General features: G+C 41.7%; 1 protein-coding gene across 18 annotated transcripts in view; it reads right to left on the bottom strand.

Moving 5' to 3' along the window:
- The window catches only part of LRRFIP1 (LRR binding FLII interacting protein 1), a 105630-nt gene that overhangs the window by 58133 nt on the left and 28932 nt on the right, over window positions 1-18565 (bottom strand). For 13 of the 18 annotated variants that reach the window (XM_081906799.1, XM_081906787.1, XM_081906789.1 and 10 more), the window contains exons 2-5: window positions 12438-12524; window positions 6519-6536; window positions 1229-1276; window positions 35-79 (exon numbers count right to left, since the gene is read on the bottom strand). In XM_081906799.1, coding sequence (XP_081762925.1) covers window positions 35-79; window positions 1229-1276; window positions 6519-6536; window positions 12438-12524 — 198 coding nt within the window. The remainder of the gene's footprint in view (window positions 1-34; window positions 80-1228; window positions 1277-6518; window positions 6537-12437; window positions 12525-18565) is intronic. The other 5 variants (XM_081906790.1, XM_081906785.1, XM_081906786.1 and 2 more) reach the window with 2 other exon arrangements.

The raw sequence follows: 18565 nt of genomic DNA, 5'->3' as shown, positions 1-18565 counted from the left end.
GAAAGTTCTAGCACAAAGTGCAAACAATACTGACCGAGGCATTTCTTCTGGATTTACGGGTGTAACGCTCACTATCTTCCTACCAAGGCAGAAGGAAAGACAGAAGATAAAATGTAAGGGAGAAGCATGCATACAGAACTTTGAAAGAAAAATGTTAGGGTCAAGAACTCAGCACGATTGCACCTGATGATGAAAAATGGTACTCAAAGATAATTTGGAGAAAATAGCAATAGGTATTTCACCATATCTGAAATCCATTGTTGTTCCAGACTCAGAAATCTATTGTGTATATGAAATCTCATGACATAATTATTCCTTTTGCAAACCCACTTCTATTCCTTAATATGCAACTGTGAGCTAAAGAATTCTATAAGCACACATTCTAATTGTTCTGAGTTCACAGACTGAGAAGCTCGTTTCGGTACATCTGTTTCCGATAGTCTACACATGTGGGGTACACTTTAGCCTGTGCTGAGTTATAGTTATCTACATGGCCAGCAGTGATCAGCAGTGTTTAGGGGCCGGGCTAAAGCTCAGGGGCAGAGCATCCCTGGTCCCATCTCCAAGTGGGATGAAGAAAGATTCCCAGGAGACTTGCTGCCAGTCAGTGCAAATAATGCTGAGCAACATGGAGCAAAGGCAGCTTTCTATATAGCCTCCTCACATTAAGCACATAGATGTTCCAGGAAGAAATGTACGAGGATGCTTGGGCAAAGTATCAACAATATGTTAACATTTCTCATACACCTCTCTTATTAATGTTTATGTTCATTAAGATGTTTCCTAAAACTACCACCATGCAATTGTACCCATTATTCAATGGAGAGTAGTGGGAAACAGTGTGGAAGATTGATTATCGTGCTTGAGATTAAAGCACCTCCTGCTCCTGTGTGCCTGAAGGATGCCTCATGCCTCTCCCCTTTCTCACATCTCTAACAGTGATTGATAAATGGTTAGTGCATATAAGTCTGTACATGGAAACTAGAGGCTAATTGACAGGTGTCAGCAACATTCTTCAGCAATATATGACATCCCAAAGAAATGCTTTGGATTTTAAAAATGGCAGGGTGGTCTCTGAGACTTAGTACACCATATCAGTCTTCCAATTCTGAGAAATGTTTTAACAACTAGAGTTCAGGAATGAAAACACATCTTCAGATAGAGATAACAGTTATGCTACATAGTTTATTCAGTTTTAGACAAATCTGGATTCTTAGACAAAGCCTACCATCCACTGCTCGATGTCGCCAAACTTTGTATCCAGACCATAATATTTCTATGAAAGAAAGAAGGTGGAAACTTAGATGAAAAAGTAAACTACACAAGTTTATAGGCATGCCTACACCAAAGATTTTGCTTTAGTCAATAAAATACATTGATTTGGTTTGACCAAACCATTACTATAGACTTGGAGCTCAACTTTGCTTGACATGGCTACAGGGTAGCTATACCAAGACTATGAAAGTCTCGAAAATTGGGCTTAATCTGCAAATAGCCACTGACATTAATACTCACTGCCTTCCAATTAAGGCAAGAGGGTGACATATTTCAAGGATCAAAAAACCTCAAACATAATCAGTGAAGTTCAGAGTAACATCGATCACACAAATCTAGCAACTAACCTAGAGGTCAAATAGCCACAGCCTCCTCTGTAGCATAGGCATGCCCTTTAAAAACACATCTGTACAGGGGTGAGCAACTTATTCAGCATCCAGAGTCTCAAAGGAAATGCAGCATGAGCTGAAGGCCCACAGTTAATATGCACACTGCATTCTCCACCCCCATAGGCCACTGTTGTACTCAATCTTAGCCAGAGCCTTTAAAAGTATGAAAATGCTTCAGGGACCCAGAAACTGAGAAACATGCAGTGAACCTGTTTCTTCTACCAAGGTAGGATCAGTTCAAAGTATTCATTTACTTCTCTGATTCAAATGTGCAGAAAAAGTATACCATAAAGTGAGAACAACATCTGTGTGGTAAGTTTATCAAGCACGTAAAAGAATAGGCACTGTAGAAATATAATTGCAATACAGAAAAATCCACACCCACAGACTGGCAATCTAAATAAGGTAAGATACAAGGATAATAGGAAATGGAGTCAGAGGAATTAAAGAAAGGAGGGGAGGCACCAAGTGCAAAGAAAAAGTCAGATGAGGGAGATGGAAACGTTTTGAGCAGTTTGAGAGGCAAAAAGAACATTCCAAATATCTATGAGGGCAAAATGTTAACAGTGGAGTGGTGCAGTTTAAAAAATGGATGCATGAGAAAAAAATGAAGACAACAGGGTTTGGGTCAGAACCTGTAAAGCAAAAGAGGAGGGGGAGGATTACAGGAGGGAACAGTGAAGCCACAACATGTATTGTGAGTACTTTGCTTTCCACATTAAAGGGGAGCTTTAAAAGGGACTTATGGCAGTCTGGAGAGGGACAAGTCAGAAACATAATGCATCATTCTTTTTCTGCACATCTGAATCACCTCAGTCCAGAGGAAGACAATTTCAAGAAACAGAGAAAGCAAATGAAGAGAAGACGACTGCCCAGTCTCCTGGATACTCCTCCCAGCACCAGAGAGCTCAGAAGTTGCATGTCCCCTCCTCCCCTGCAAACAACACGTTGCCCACCCCTGCATGGCAAGGGATCTCTGCACCACCACACAGACAAAGGATCAAGCAAACGTGCTCATGCAAGGCTGCAAGCCAGAGCGTCTCTTCGGAAGGCACTGAAGCATAAATTGCTTTCCACAAGGCAGCTTCTCTGTTCAGAATGGCAGCACTGTTTAAAGTCAGTCCAGCAGTAATAGGTTGCTGAGCACTGTTAGCAGGGCATATTATTCCATAGAGAAAGAAGTGGAGAATGATGCAACAGGCCTGAATTGCTGACCCAGTTCAGTCAAGATTTATTATAAAGGAACATTTGAGCAAAAACAGTGGCTTCACACTTTGTTTGACTTAAGTTTCAGGGGCAGGAATGAAAGGTAAATTTATTCTATTGGGATTTTTACAAATTGAGGGAACCCTCTGCTAAAAAGTCCTCTCTCTTGAAGGTTGATGGGTGCCATGAATAACAACTGTCCTGTATTGTTAAGAGGAAGACAAGCATTTCCATGCTAGGCAGAGCGACAATTGTGCTCTAATATTTAATACACAGCTGCAAAGAAGAGACACTTCCTGACACACCAACTCCAGTAGAGATATTAAAACAGTTACTTATCTCTTAAGTAGATAAGTCACTCCTATTTCTTCCTGACACACTATTTAACAAGAAGCTCTGTTGGCTTACTGAAATATGTTATTATATGCTTTCTATTTAGCTATTAGAGTGTTGCAGACACCCTTAAAATGTATTTGTTTTTTTCAGCAACTGACCCCAGTTACTAATTTTATGCTTCTTACAATGGTGAAATTATACCCATTAATTGAAGTTCAAATTATGTAAAAATACTGAGTGAGGGCCAATGTAACATTAGCACAAGAAGATTGAGATTTAGCGTTATTTCACAAGCACTTGGGGCAGTAGTACACAAAGCTTAACTGTCACAGTGTATAAGAATAGCAGTTGCACTAGGAGCTATGCAACAAATAGAAGACACCCACTGGATTTGGCTGTTACACTACACAAAATGGGTCCCACTAGCAGTATGGCTGTTGCACAAAATCAGTAAGCAGGGCCGACAGAATGCAGCCAATACTGAACAACCCATACTAACAATGTGCAAAACTTTTTATCCTATTCCTTTTATAGCGCCAGCCACCCCGTCCCCCATTCAGGGCGGTAGAGCCAGGAGGCGGGCGTGCAACACTCGGTTCCAAATAGAAGCCGCACTTCAACTTTTCAGTCAGAATTTGGGGGGAAAGTACAGCTTATATTCGGGCCAATACGGAAAATCCCAATTGCAAACATTTCCTATAGTTCCATCCACATCAAGAGCGTAGTGAATCTGGTTAGCCCAGAAGGAAATAAGCCATACGTTTCTCTTGAATGTGAGGTATATGAGTTCAATGAAACCAATGTTCGAGACTCCTATTGTTCTAGGCGCATTTTGCGACTCGGAATTTCATTACCGCAAGCAATTTCTGAGCTCTGGACACAGTACTGCATCTAAGATTTCAGATTAAAACTGCCACTGCTGGAGTGGGAGGAGAAATTCCTGCCTGTTCGACTTCCAAGAAATCACTTCAGGGTAAGGCAAGCTGATGGGTTCTGCCTCTCAGCTCCCCTTACAGAATAGCAGTGTTTTGAGCAACCCTCAAAACCCTAAGAAGTTTAAGGTTTAAGGCTGGGGAAGAAAGGCTTCATTTTTTGCAGTCTTCAGATGAAGACTAGACCATGTGAAAAATGGACATAATATTTTAGCTGCAGTTCATTCATTTTCAGCTTTGTATTCTTGTTGTTGCGGCCATGACCTAGGTTTAAGGTGCCATTTAGCTCCTAGCTTTCATATCTCAGTTTCTAACAGTGAATGAAACAAATTTATTTAAAAAGCAAGTGTTTCTGTGATGTCAGAGCAAGTGGTTTTGCACTAGTTTTCTTCTTTTTAAAACATTTACATGAACTCATAAGAGAATATGGCACACATTATTTCAATTTTAAAGGACACACTTTCAAAGTAACTCTGCACAGAGGGGAGTTGTTAGTGGGGAAGGATATGATTGGTGACCATGGCATGAGCACCATCAATATGCCCCAATGACAACTATGGACACCTCTTTTGCAGCAGTGCTCATTACTGTATATTGCTGGAAGGGACTTCAGCATCCTCCCACACCCAGGAACTGACTGAAGCCTTAGAGCAGTGTTTCCCAACCGGTGTTCCGCGGCACACTAGTGTGCCGCGAGACGTTGCCTGGTGTGCCGTGGGAGGGAGGCGGGCGAGTCGGATCTCCCCCCGAGAGCGCAAGGCTGGCGGGCGGCAGCTGGCAGCGCGGAGCATGGGGCGCCCTTCGGAGGACGCCCCGTGCTCCGCGCTCGTGTTGGCAAGCCTTGCGCACCCGGGGGCGCGGGGGGCGCCCTGAAACAGAGGGTTCCCCATGCTGCGGACTGTAGCCTGCCGCCCGCCGCCGGGGCGCGCTGAAGCAGAGCGCCCCTCGCGCCAGGCAGACATGGGCCAGCCCCACAAGCTTGGGGGACAGCGGGGAGGTGCAGCACCGCCATCCCACTGTTCCCCGACCTGGTTTTTTTTTGGGGGGAAATAAAGGGGAAAAAAATTCCTTTATTTCCCCCCCCCCCAAAAAAAGTAGGTGCGTCCTATGGGACGGAGCGTCCTATGGGACGAAAAATACGGTACTTACTATTTCATAATAAAGTAATTATAAAATACTTTCTTTGTGTTTATTTGATGCCTATTAAAGAGAGTTACTTTATATATAGTCAATATAGACACAGAGTTAATTTTTTTAACATTTTCTATTGGTGGTGTGCCTCGAGATTTTTTTCATGAAACAAGTGTGCCTTTGCCCAAAAAAGGTTGGGAAACACTGCCTTAGAGAAGTCTACAAACCTGGTTTGATAAGAGACAGAGCAATTAGCATACACAATGCAGGAAATAACAGCTCCAAGCCTCTGAAGAGGTATCTCCTTTAGTCCAAGACTAAAGCAGTCAAGCAACTTCAGCATTTTCAGAAGCTGCCTAATTTACACTGCCATTCAAGAAGCATTAGGAAGTACAGTCACTGAAGTGAAAGCATGCAAAGAAAGAACAGAATGTTGCCCAAGCAAAAGGAGCCTGATTGTCAGAATCCTGGGAGACTCATTAGTAAATAGCAGCAGGTTTACCAATGAAGACAGTTTGTGATTTAGTCTTCTATGATAATAATTGCATATGCATATCTTGGGCTGTCACACAAATATACACTACTAAAACTGTTAGGATCCACAAAGAGTATTTTAATTTTACTGTATATCAAAATCTGAAAGCTGTTTGTTGCCTGCAACAGCTATTCCAGTTTAACATTCTGCTGCTCTAGTCCAAGATTAAGTTATAACTCCAGCCATACACCATAGTTAAACACCCACTCCAATGTGGTAACTTTGAATTACCCACTATGCGAGGCATCTTCCCATACGCAATTACTGGCTGAAAGCATGCCTCGTTTGGGAATGCAAAGTAATTATGGCTCTAAAAACAAATCCACATGGACCGGTGTGCTGGTGTTGTGTGGTAGGTGCTATTTCAGCATTTGAAGTCACAGCCGTGCCGTCATTTTAGAGCCTAGTAAAAAATCACAGTTAAAAAGAGAAATTATTGTGAACAAATCCTGTGATATTTCACCTGATTAGTACTATATCAGTAAATTAGCTGTGGGAGAAGCTGTTATTTGAGCAACTCACAACGAGATCAAGTTTACTTTTAGTTGATGTTAATATAGTAGCAGAATTAAGAGAGTCTTAAAGATAAATTTCCAAGTAAATCCTGCTGCATACCTGACATATTTAAGTGGGTTTAATTCTCAAGTGCCATCAGGTTTCCTGATGCAAAAGGAAAAGTGCATGCAATCACACAAGAGGCTAAGCAAACCCTACCTTTTGAATTTGATAGATCTACATTGGCAAAGAAAAGGAAAGAAAGAAAGGAGAAAAATAAGGGCAATAGCTTTCAGTAGGTACAGTTCACAATGAACTCTTCTTCCACATACACCCATATATGAGAACGCAGAAATAAACCACAGTTCAAGGCCAACTTTTTTTATTTATCAAGAATGCAAAATGTGCTTCAGCGGTGGAGGGTAATTCCACTGGATCCAATATTGTGGACAGAGATCCATATAAAACACAAAGAATGACTCTTGGATTGTTAAAACCCAGCAGTGTGATAACTCTTCCAGTTCTTTAAACGCTGGCCTTGTAATTTAGGTAGACACAGGACTCCAGAGTTGCATGGCTGTGCAGTTCTGGTAGACCAAATAGAAGCTTCGGTAATAACATGAACACATAGTTTCCTACCCAACTTCCACTACAACTTATTAATGTAGCCATATCCTGAGAAGTATTATTAGATGGCTTCACATTATATTCAGACTTCAAGTTCACCAGAAAAGGCAGTGAAAAATGTTGATTTTTAAAGCTTGACACACAGTGCTGGGGAGCAGAGGCACAGCATAAGCTCCCATAACAGAAGATAAACCACATATTTAAAAAGTTCTTCACAATGAATATACATTCTTGATCCCCAACACAAATGATAATCAAGACTTTTAGGCAATAATAGGGCATTTTTCTTTAACACACACAATAGAAGTTTTACTTCTGCAGAAGTTTCTAGCACAAGGGGGGGGGGACCCCACACTTCCTGCTTATCCAATTAGAATTACACAAAAGGAATTTTGCCAGTCCAAGCAAGCTCCCCTAGTTTCAGCATAAAGTATATCAAAAGCATACCGACCTTACCTCTGTGTAATTCATACTGTTGACTATATACCATGTCATACATATGTTGCATAATCACACTTTAAGCAGCCTGACCTTTCTACTTTAAATAGCAAACAATGGATCCTGACATTTCAAGAGTATCTTTATGGAAAATTACTTCAAGCAAACATTTTAAGCACAGTGTTGTAGCCCAGAGCTTGCAAGCTGTTCCATAACATTCAAAACAGAATACAATAATCACCCAGTCCTCTCTAGATTAATTACAGCAGTGAAGTTTGGACTTTTGGTGGCAGTCCTGTCCTGCAGGAGCTGATGGCACACAGCACTATTCTCTGTAACCCTCAGTCAAAAGAAGCTGTGCATGATCTGGACAGTTGCCCACATGCCCACCCCCAGGTCTCTCCAGTGACCATCGCTGCCCAGTTCTTCCCTCCTCAATAGGTGGTGGAGTGGGAATTTGGGGGGAGCCCAGCCAAGTGCTCAGTGCTATTGCCAAGGAGTAAAGTCTGGATTCTCATATTTTGTGCAGCAGCCAGTAGGCTCCAAATTAAGAGATTGCTTTCATAATTTTTGACCTGGCAATATATCACAAATCAGGATGTGTGTTAGGGCTGGGCGATATATCATCCAAAACCAGTTTGAAATCCATATCATGATATCACTATCATAATTTTTGACCTGGCAATATATTGTGAATCATGATGTGTGGGCGCGTGGGCGCATGCTGTGCAAAAATCACGAGGCAGGAAAACCCATGAAGCCAGCCAGTGCCTCTACATAGCTCCATCCCTATTTCAAACATTGTGATATAACAGCATATTGTGATGCTTATCTGGTGATATATCACAATGTTGAAAACCAGATTATCGTCCAGCCCTAGCAGCCAGCTAGGCCAGAAGCATGCTCTGCACTCAAATGCTACTTTTTGTCCTGCCTAGTGCTGCTGCCCTCATAAAGTGGAAGTCTCTCTTTGTGGAGGGCAGTGGCAACTGTCAGGACCAAAGCAGCATGAACACATGATGCAAAATGGCAGAGTTCTCTGAGACAGCAATGTTTCAAATGAAATAGCCAGCCCTGCTCCTTGATGAGCACATAAAAGCTTTTTCAGTTTTAACCAGCTATTGGATATTTGTTGCCGTTGTTTCTTCAACTGCTGTGAAATCTTGTCACAGGTGGAGGGGAGGGAATAAAAAGATCCTCCAAGGTTTTTCACAAAGGTAATTTCCTGGCAATTCTAGCCAATTAGACGGATGTTCTTCAATGTCTCCCCAATCTTGTACTGTAGATGACTGTTCTGTACACTTCCATAGCCAAGTCAGCATGTTATACGGAAGAGCTTCCAGATGCTCAGAAGAAAGAAAATTGTACTCCTGCCCATTTTTGCCATCAACAATCGTATCTGCATGTCCTGTTAGGACCTGTGCAGACTTTCACAAAAACTGACATTGAGAACGCCCCCCCCCCCCGAACTACTGATGGTCATATATATTGAAGTTGGGAAAGTGTCCGGAAGCGGCTCCTGAAAGTAAAATGGCAAAGTGCCCTAAAGTAGAGAGCCAAATAAATATTTGGGGTAGTCCTTAGAAAAGTGTCACAAAAAGTAATTCAAAATTTCCCTCAACAAAACAGAGCACGCCTTTCTAATAGTTTCAGCAGTAATTTTCTCTCTGAACCTAATAACATAAGATGATTATCTCAGACAGATGCTTCAAAGCACACAGCCTCTCCTATGTCAGCTAACATAGAAGGATTTTCTTCAGGGAATTGCATTTCAGATTCCTTTCCGTTTGGGATTATTGCCCTCTCTCTTGTACACTGCAGAAGAACATTGTATTAAGCAGCAACTCTGCTAATTTACCAATGTTTTCAATAATCAAAATTAACAAATTCAAAAAATGAGAAAAAGAAGGCTGTATTGAGAAGACTTTGACCTTTAAAACAAACAAAAAAAGACCTTAATACAGCACCCTATTAACAAACAACAAAACCTAAGTGGGTGATATCACACTGGGTTGTGAAATGAAAACATATCAGGTGTATCAACAACTTGACATAGCTTATCTTTAAAACGTGAACAAAACTTGTTGGGAAACAGGGAAGCATATAAACATGACCTGTTGCAATAAAATACACATTCCCCCCTCCGCCCCGTAATTGGCTACTTTAGCCCTCTAGTTTACATGCAGGCGTGTTAGATCTAATTTTAAATGCTTCACACTGTATCCTTTAATATACAAGCACTATGTTATTTTTTATTAAGCACTTTCCCATTAACAGTAGGTTTCAGCTTTCTTAGCCTTCCAGCTAAGAAAGAGACCCTCCACCTTGCCTGTATCTGACATCCCCAGACAGACAGCCTGGTGTCTGCCCTCTTACCCAAACCGACTTTGTTTTGATTGCCAGGTTGGGAAGGACTGCCCTACATTTCTGTGTCTGCTTTTTTGTCTTTTATTTCTTTTGGAGGAGTAGTGTTTTGTCAAGGATGTTGACAGGATGGTTGGCGGTTCCCTCACTGCGAGAAGCGAAGTTACATGGAAACAGGCAGAGGGTCTTCTCGGCAGTGGCGCCCTCACATCAGATGTCAAGGAGAGAAAGAACTATACAACTTTGAGAAGACATCTGAAAGCAGCCCTGTATCAGGATGTTTTTCATGCTTCACGTTTTATTATGTGTGCTGGAAGCTGCCCAGAGTGGCTGGGGAAACCCAGCCAGATGGTCGGGGTATAAATATTCTTTTATGTTTGGGGGACATTCTGAGCGTTGTCAAATTTTATTCTATAAAATTGGTATTTAGTGCTGCTCAAGACAGTTGCTTAGATTTTCATATAAGCACAGGGGTCCAACTAACCTGGGGATAACTTTTCTGTCTTAAACATAGAAACTTATGAAACAAATTAAGTATATCATGCAAACTAACAATTAAACTTTCTGAAAACAATAAATAGCCAACACACACAATTGTTTTAAGATAAAAAATAGTTAGACAAGATTACTTTGAAATAAAAGAAGTTATAGCTAGTTCTCTCTCTGTTATGAACTGAAAATCCACAGGGAGGGGACCAAGGCCCCCATCCCCATGTGATACCAGGGCTGTGCAAGGCCTAGGCACCTCTCTGTGCCACATCAGATGAGAGCTGTACGCCTAGTGGTACCTCGCAAGACGAATGCCTCGTAAGACGAAAAACTCGCAAGTTTTTCATTTTTTGAGTTTTTCATTTTTTGAGTTGCTTCGCAAGACGAATTTCCCTATGGGCTTGCTTCGCAAGACGAAAACGTCTTGCAAGTTTGATTTTCAATGCATTCCTATGGGAATCCGTGCTTCGCAAGACGAAAAATTCACAAGATGAAAAAACTCGCAGAACGAATTAATTTCGTCTTGCGAGGTACCACTGTATCAAGAGTCAGAGATGCAGAATTGACATTTTTGCTTTTTGCAGTTAATATAACACACACACACACTAGAAACTACTTGGTGATTTATAGACAAATACTCTGTATCCAGGCCACATTTTAACCAGCCATTAATTAAAAGCAATACTGCGAACTCTGCTTAGAGGCATTTCCAGAATGCACAGTTTTAGTCACAAGTAACTATATTTCCTTGAATTTCTTTCTACCACACACTGTGGATTGATTGTTGCCTCTGGCAGAAACCTAAGAATTGCTATATTGTACTTGGTTTCACCCAAAAATGTAAGATTAAATGGGCCAGTTGTGAGATAGCCAGTTGGATAATTGTCTGCTCAGAGGTGGGTCTGGTTCATACACAATGCTAAATCAATAAATTATAATTTAACACGAACAAGCATAATGCTGGTGCGCAGACTCATGCTGCACAAGGAGGAAACAAACCAGAGTCCTGGCTTAGTATTACATGTGAACCAGCACATGTTTTTTAAACTACCGTTTACTGTTGTATGTGAAACTGAACATTGTTACTCATTGCAAGAACTACATCCACTTGGAAGAAGATATAGTTTTAGTGTTAATCCATCTAAGTTCTCAACACATGACTGGATGTTTTACCAACACCCATAGAGAGGCAAGAGTAGTCCCATTTACTGGTCAGGATGCAGTTAGGAATTGACAAAAGCAAACACCAGATTTCAGGAAAGGACTCCAAAGGGTGTGTGGAATCTAGATGGAGCTAGAGACAGCCGCACTTTCAGTAACTGCTCACTTAGGTCCCTTAGAAAGCACAAATAGGAAGAATACTGCTGCCAGGGACTATGAGTTTGCTCTACTGCTGTTTAGGAAATCCTGCTACTCAGGACTAGCACAGCAGGTGGATATAAATACCCTTGACAGACATGTCAACCTTCTGGTGGAGTTTACAAAGGAGAATTCCACTCAGATAGAAGCAACTGTTGTAGAGGAAAGGCTGTTTAGGCCAGTTACTATTACTATCTGAGACAGTAGTCTTAAAAGAGCATGCTTTCAAAATATTACCCATTGACTAAATACAAACTATGGACAGGACTATTGCGGGCACTGCCAGCATTGACCTAGAAGGGTGTGCCAATTCTGTGCACGAGCCCAACAGATGCTCCTCTTGCTTTTATTTCCCAAGTAAGCATGCACAAATTGATTCTGAATTCATCAAACACACAAAAGTAGTAATAGCTCTCCAGCTGTCAAGCAAAGAGCTAGAACCATTCTACTTTGAGGTTGCAAATGCTACGTTTATTTCATTTCAGTTGAGTGATGTGTGAGAAGGAAACAATACTCAGACCAAAGAAGGTGCTTTCCTAGGTCCCTCCCCCATATCTTAAGGAACAGGAAATTCTGTATAGTTCAAAAGAAAAAAATGTGGCTCTTCTATTTTACATTATTACAAAAAGAACTGAGTAATGTATTTTATCTTTTGCGTAAGGGCTTTGGCTACACAAAATAAGTAAATAATATTCAAGAAGAACCATTAACACACATTTAATCTATTTTCCATTCATTAAACAAATTTATTACAATCACCACCAACTGTGGCTCCCAAAGGACCGTTTCTGCGTTTCATTCAAAAGATTAAGAAGTAATTTTGGGGCTGCAGAGAAAGACAACTCAATATCTTTAACATACCTCCTTTTGCTGCCTCTCCAGTTCCTTCATTCGGATTTCTCGTGCTTCAGCTCGTGCTGCACGCTTTGCTGCAAGCCTCGCTTCAGCCTACCATAAAGGAAAAAAAGAATAAAGCTATATTTCCACATAGTTTAAACTTGCAGAACATGCCTTAGCTGGAGGGGAAGTACATGTAGGCAAACAACAAGCTTTCACGCAAAATGCTCACCATTAGTCACTGGTAGTATTCAATACCTGCTTGTTCTGTCATCCAATAGAATACCTTTAGCCCCTCCAAGGCAGGGATAGCCAAGGTGGTGCTCTCCAGATCAGGCATGACGGGAGCTGGAGTCCAGCATCATCTGGAGAACACCACACATTGACTATTACAGCTCCAAGGTTTGCATAAAAGTATGCCATATCATCAGTAACGCAAGGGCATTTCTAAAAGATGCAATGATTGGCCTTTAGCCTGCCTGACACGAGTCACTTGTAAATGTAAATACAAAATAGAAAGCAAAGGAGAACCATTTGGAATCTCAAATACATGCTCTAGCTAGCTGGTATAGGTTTTGCACTTTAATTACAGATATGAGAATAGTAACCACCCCCTACCTTCATCTTGTAAAAATAGCCAAAAGATGTTTTGTTTTGTGAACTCAAAATCTTGCTTATCATGTAGAGACAATTTAGTTGGTCCTAATAAAACAATACTGTTGCTGTTGGGTTTTTCTTTCTGATGAAACATTATGGTTATATATGAGTTTTGTCTATGAGGCATTTGACAAGATATTATTCCTTTGTACATAACTGGGGAATTCACAACTACAAAGCTAGTTTCACCTTTCCCTTACATAAAGTGCCTAAGTAATATGCAAGAAAAGGCTGACTTGAAAAACAGGTTTCCTTCAGCAACTACATCTATAAATAAATGCACTGATTCAACTCACTCAGCATCCATGTGTCAAAAATAGACCACATATAAATATGCTACATGTTTCCACTGAAAGCCTTTTAGCACACCATTGTAATTATTAACTATGTGGAATGCCTGCTTCAATTTTAATGGGCGTTATCTGCTTACATGCAAAATCAAGCGTTCATAAAACAGATATTTTGTTTTGAACGCTAAGCCAGTCTTGATCATTCACAGCAGTTATTTCTACCTCTTTCCCCCAAGCAGCTTGATAAAATTACATTTCAATATATTAAAAGTTTAACTTTTAATTTTAAAAGTTAACTTCAATGTCACATTAAGTGGCAAATACATTGACAATTCACCAATCCCTAGCACAAAATGGAGATTAATCAGAGGCTGAAGTGAGGGGAAGCAGCTCTGGAAAATTAGAAGCCCTTGTTTCTAAGGGCAAATACTGATAGCCAACGACTACACCCAGGATAAGCTGACTCATTTCTTAAATGCTGCTAAAAGTGCTATGGAAAAATCCAACTATGTCCCACTTCCTTAGAAAGGTTTTCCCCCATCCTCCCCAAGGCTTGCCATTACTGTGGCATGGAAAATGTTCCACCTATTGCTACACTTTGCCACTATTTTCTAGTTCTGGGTTTATTGAATAGATGGCTTATTATGTTATTGCTATGCCATCATTCTGATTATATAGTTGTTTGCATTGGTTTCCAAATACATGTACAATGTTTTTAGTGAAACATTTTCCTGTTCAGGGAAGGGGTGGGGTCTTCTTAAAATATAGCTTTGAAAAAGCATCTAGGTTTTTAAAAGTTGTTCTGAAAATGCCTCAAAAATCCAAAGTATTTTAAATTGTTACAGAACATAAATAACTCTTAGAATTGATGACGTCTGGAATTCATGGCAAAAAGGCAGAGAGATTATACAACATATGTAGTAATTACAGATTACCAAGAAACAGCATGGTAGAAAACTATCCTATGGTAAGCTGCCCATCAGTATTTCCCCTGCGTTGTCTTGAAACAGGATGTCCAAATGAACTCCAATATGTGATTTATCTCAAAAACCTGGCCAGTACTGGAGAAAACTAACTTGAGCATGATCAAGATGCTCAAGTTACAGTTGCTGCTGTAAGGCCTAAATGGCTCAGGACCGCAATACATCAAGGACCTCCGATTCCCATATGAACTGATCTGGACCTTGTGATCGTCCTCTGAGGCTCTTCTTCATGTGCCTCCTCCACAAGAGCTCTGGAGGGTGGCAGCATGAGACCAGGTCTTTTCTGAAGTGGTTCCCCATCTGTGGAATGTTTTCCCACAGGGAGGTTCACCTGGCCCCTTCATTATACACCTTTAGGCAGTAGGTGAAAACATTCCTTTTCAACCAGGAACTGGGCTGACTAACATCCTATGTTCTTTTTGATGTGTTTGCAGGAGGGGATGAAGAGGTTTTTGTATTATTTTTGTAATTGTTTTTATTATGTATTTTGTGAACCACCCTGAGATCTACAGATTTAATAAACAAGCAAGCAAACAAACAAACAAACATATTTCCCTCCCAATTAGTGACAAGAAGGGAGGCTCCTGCATCCCATTAACAAACTATTCATTCAGATTTTAGCGGAGAGGATTGAACCCCATGCAAGCAAGCCACCAACATTCAAAATGAGACCACGTTCGGTTGAGAAAGAATCCTGGCAGCAGTAGACTCTCCTTGCAACCTCTCCACCAACACATGGCATGATCTGGAGTCACTAGACATTTTTGCATCTTCCACAAATCAAACCCTCCCTGCTCCAACCCCCAATGGGCATAATAGGATGCCCTGAATGGACTATGGATCCATAAGCCTCTGTGAGGCCTGCAAACTTCATACCATGAACCAAGTCCTCCCAGCTATGTGCATTTCAGACATCCAATATACCAAATTAGTTAATCAGGTTGATATGTGCCATTCTAATTCAGGTCCAGAGAAGCAAGATGGCCACTTAATAAAGATTTCACACCTTAAGAGATAATACTATAGGCTACATATGTGAACCGTGGTGATACAGATACGAGTAGAAACAAAACCAGTAAATTGGAGTCCCTGAATCTGAAAACCAAAATAGGTAATTTTTTAGTTACTGAAATTTTGCTTGCATTAATAAATTCTTTCCTGGCACTATGACTTATGCTGCCCAGACAAGCAACATGTTGCCAAGCAACCAACTGCCTGGAGTTCTTAATTGGTAGGGAAGCGGGGAAAAAACAACGAAAACCTGAGGAGCTTTAGGGATGACAACACCTAGCAACAGTATTTGCCAAATTTTCCAAACTTCTGCCAGCTTCAACACAGTAATTCAGCCTGGCAAACAAACTGTTATGTTACCATCATATCTTCCATAACTGACGATCTGCACTTATTTTTAAGCATATTGCAGAATTTTAGATTACAATGAGGGATTCCAGATGCTAGAATCCACATCTGATTCCCCTTTCATGTATTGTCCTGTGTTTTCCCTGTTGGAAGAAAGCAATTGTATTTCCTTATCTAGAGTTTGAAGGAGCACTGTTTTATCTAGCAATCTAGCCAGCACTTGTTTGTCTAAGTTAGTGGGACGTGGGTGGCGCTGTGGGTTAAACCACAGAGCCTAGGACTTGCTGATCACAAGGTCAGCGGTTCGAATCCCCGCAATGGGGCGAGCTCCCGTCGCTCAGTCCCTGCTCCTGCCAACCAAGCAGTTTGAAAGCATGTCAAAGTGCAAGTAGATAAATAGGCACCGCTCCGGCGGGAAGGTAAACAGTGTTTCCATGCGCTGCTCTGGTTCACCAGAAGCGGCTGAGTCATGCTGGCCACATGAACCGGAAGCTGTACGCCGGCTCCCTCGCCCAATAAAGCGAAATGAGCACCACAACCCCAGAGTCGGCAACGAGTGGACCTAATGGTCAGGGGTCCCTTTAACCTTTATCTTTTATGTCTAAGTTAACACCACATCTAAAAGCTGAGCCATTTTGTTTGTTCTCCTCCAACTTGTTGAGACCAGATGCTTGCTGTTTTTCTCTCTCATCTCCACTCATCCTGTAAGTAGTTCTTACATAAATAAAGCCTTTGAAATGGTAAATGATTATTCCAATCTAATTCTACCAAGCTGCAGGGTCTCCTGACAGCCTCAAAATATAATGCAATCCCATTCTGCAAGGATGCATTTGTGAATAATACAACCACCCGAGTAGGGCCTGTGTCAAGTGTATTTCTCACTTTCATTTCCAACAACAGTACAGTATGTCAAATACCTTACAGGTAAAGGTACCCCTGCCCATACGAGCCAGTCTTGCAAGACTATAGGGTTGTGCGCTCATCTCATTCTAGAGGCCGGGAGCCAGCGCTGTCCGCAGACACTTCTGGGTCACGTGGCCAGTGTGACAAGCTGCATCTGGCGAACCAGAGCAGCACACGGAATGCCGTTTACCTTCCCGCTGGTAAGCGGTCCCTATTTATCTACTTGCACCCGGGGGTGCTTTCGAACTGCTAGGTTGGCAGGCACTGGGACTGAGTGACGGGAGCGCACCCCGCCGCGGGGATTCGAACCGCCGACCATGCGATCGGCAAGTCCTAGGCGCTGCAGTTTTACCCACAGCGCCACCCACGTCCCTTGTCAAATACCTTACAGAGATCCAAACAATGGAAACATGTTCATATTATTCATGTACACATACCAGCATCGTTGGGTTGACCATACAAAAACTGTGGGAACCCAGGAAAATGGCTTTTTATGTACAGATATTGAACTACGATTTGGAGGTTCTGTACATTTTCAACCTGATGGTTTCTTTAGCTATTGGTATCATCAGCAGTAAATGCAGTTTGTTCCTGCAGCAACTCACCTATTGCCTGAGCAACTGAGCCCATCTAAAGATTAGAACCTTGCTCAGGCCTTATAGCACTACCAAAAATATCCATCTCGTCTAAGAAAGCCCACACATTTAGAGATTTGGCAGATTCCTACTTTGTTTCTGCTTCCTCTTCGCTTTCTAGCCTGGCCAGTTTGGTGCCCATACTGATTTGCTTCCAGCAATTACAATGGCTCCTTGTGAGCTTTTAAACAAACAAAGTGTACTCTCTTAAGATACACGGGCCTAATTATGGCATGGGAAACAAACATCCTATTGTCATCATTGCTAGTATTGACTGTTCATGTATTGTATGACAGATGGCAAGAACAAGAGGATTGCTGAAAGCCATGCAGTACTTCTCAGCTTCACCAAAATCAAGCAAGCTTCCCATTTCAGTTAAGTATTGTTTAGAAGTTGGAATATAGGGGACCCTACAAAAGCGAAAGCCTAAGGAGAAGAAGAGCTCTTCCCTCTGTCTGCCCTGGCAACTCTCTATGGGAATTTATGGAGAAAGGGTTGCTAGTGACAGGCTTGGCTCAAAATCAAACCAGCCTCTTATGATTAGGTTCTCAAGTGATTCCATGCAAACTAAACAAGCCACTCTTCATTGTGCGTTGTCATCTGGTTGATTCACTTTTCCGGCACACATCCAAACAAAATAACCTAACTTGATCTGCTTGCTTGTTGACGGCATGAAGAAGGGGGTCCTTATTCTATTAGCTAAAATAAAAGGTAAAGGTAAAGGGACCTGTGACCATTAGGTCCAGTCGTGACCGACTCTTGGGTTGCGGCGCTCATCTCGCTTTATTGGCTGAGGGAGCCGGCATACAGCTTCCGGGTCATGTGGCCAGCATGACAAAGCCGCTTCTGGTGAACCAGAGCAGCACATGGAAATGCCGTTTACCTTCCCGCCGGAGCAGTACCTATTTATCTACTTGCACTTCGTGCTTTCAAACTGCTAGGTTGGCAGGAGCAGGGACCGAACAACGGGAGCTCACCCATCGAGGGGATTCGAACCACCAACCTTCTGATTGGCAAGCCCTAGGCTCTGTGGTTTAACCCACAGCGACACCCAAATCCAAGGTAAAATAAAAACAATCACACAATTTGCTGCTGATTTCAGAAATATTCAGTGCATTCTTACCTTTTTTAAAATCACATTCAAACCAACTTCCAACAGATTTAATTAACTTCATACAATTTATATTTAAAAGCCACACACCCTTAACGCTCATAGCAATATTTATATTTCCTCACTGTAATTCAATAAGCATCCCTTTGCAGACAGATAGGGAGAGACTGGCTGCCCCAGCTCCTGCCTTCCTCTTCACCCACCGTTTCTGTAG

Source organism: Podarcis melisellensis, assembly GCF_964234715.1.
Source record: "Podarcis melisellensis genome assembly, chromosome: 1".
Classification (NCBI taxonomy): Eukaryota; Metazoa; Chordata; class Lepidosauria; order Squamata; family Lacertidae; genus Podarcis; species Podarcis melisellensis.
This window is presented reverse-complemented; position numbering and strand designations above follow the sequence as displayed.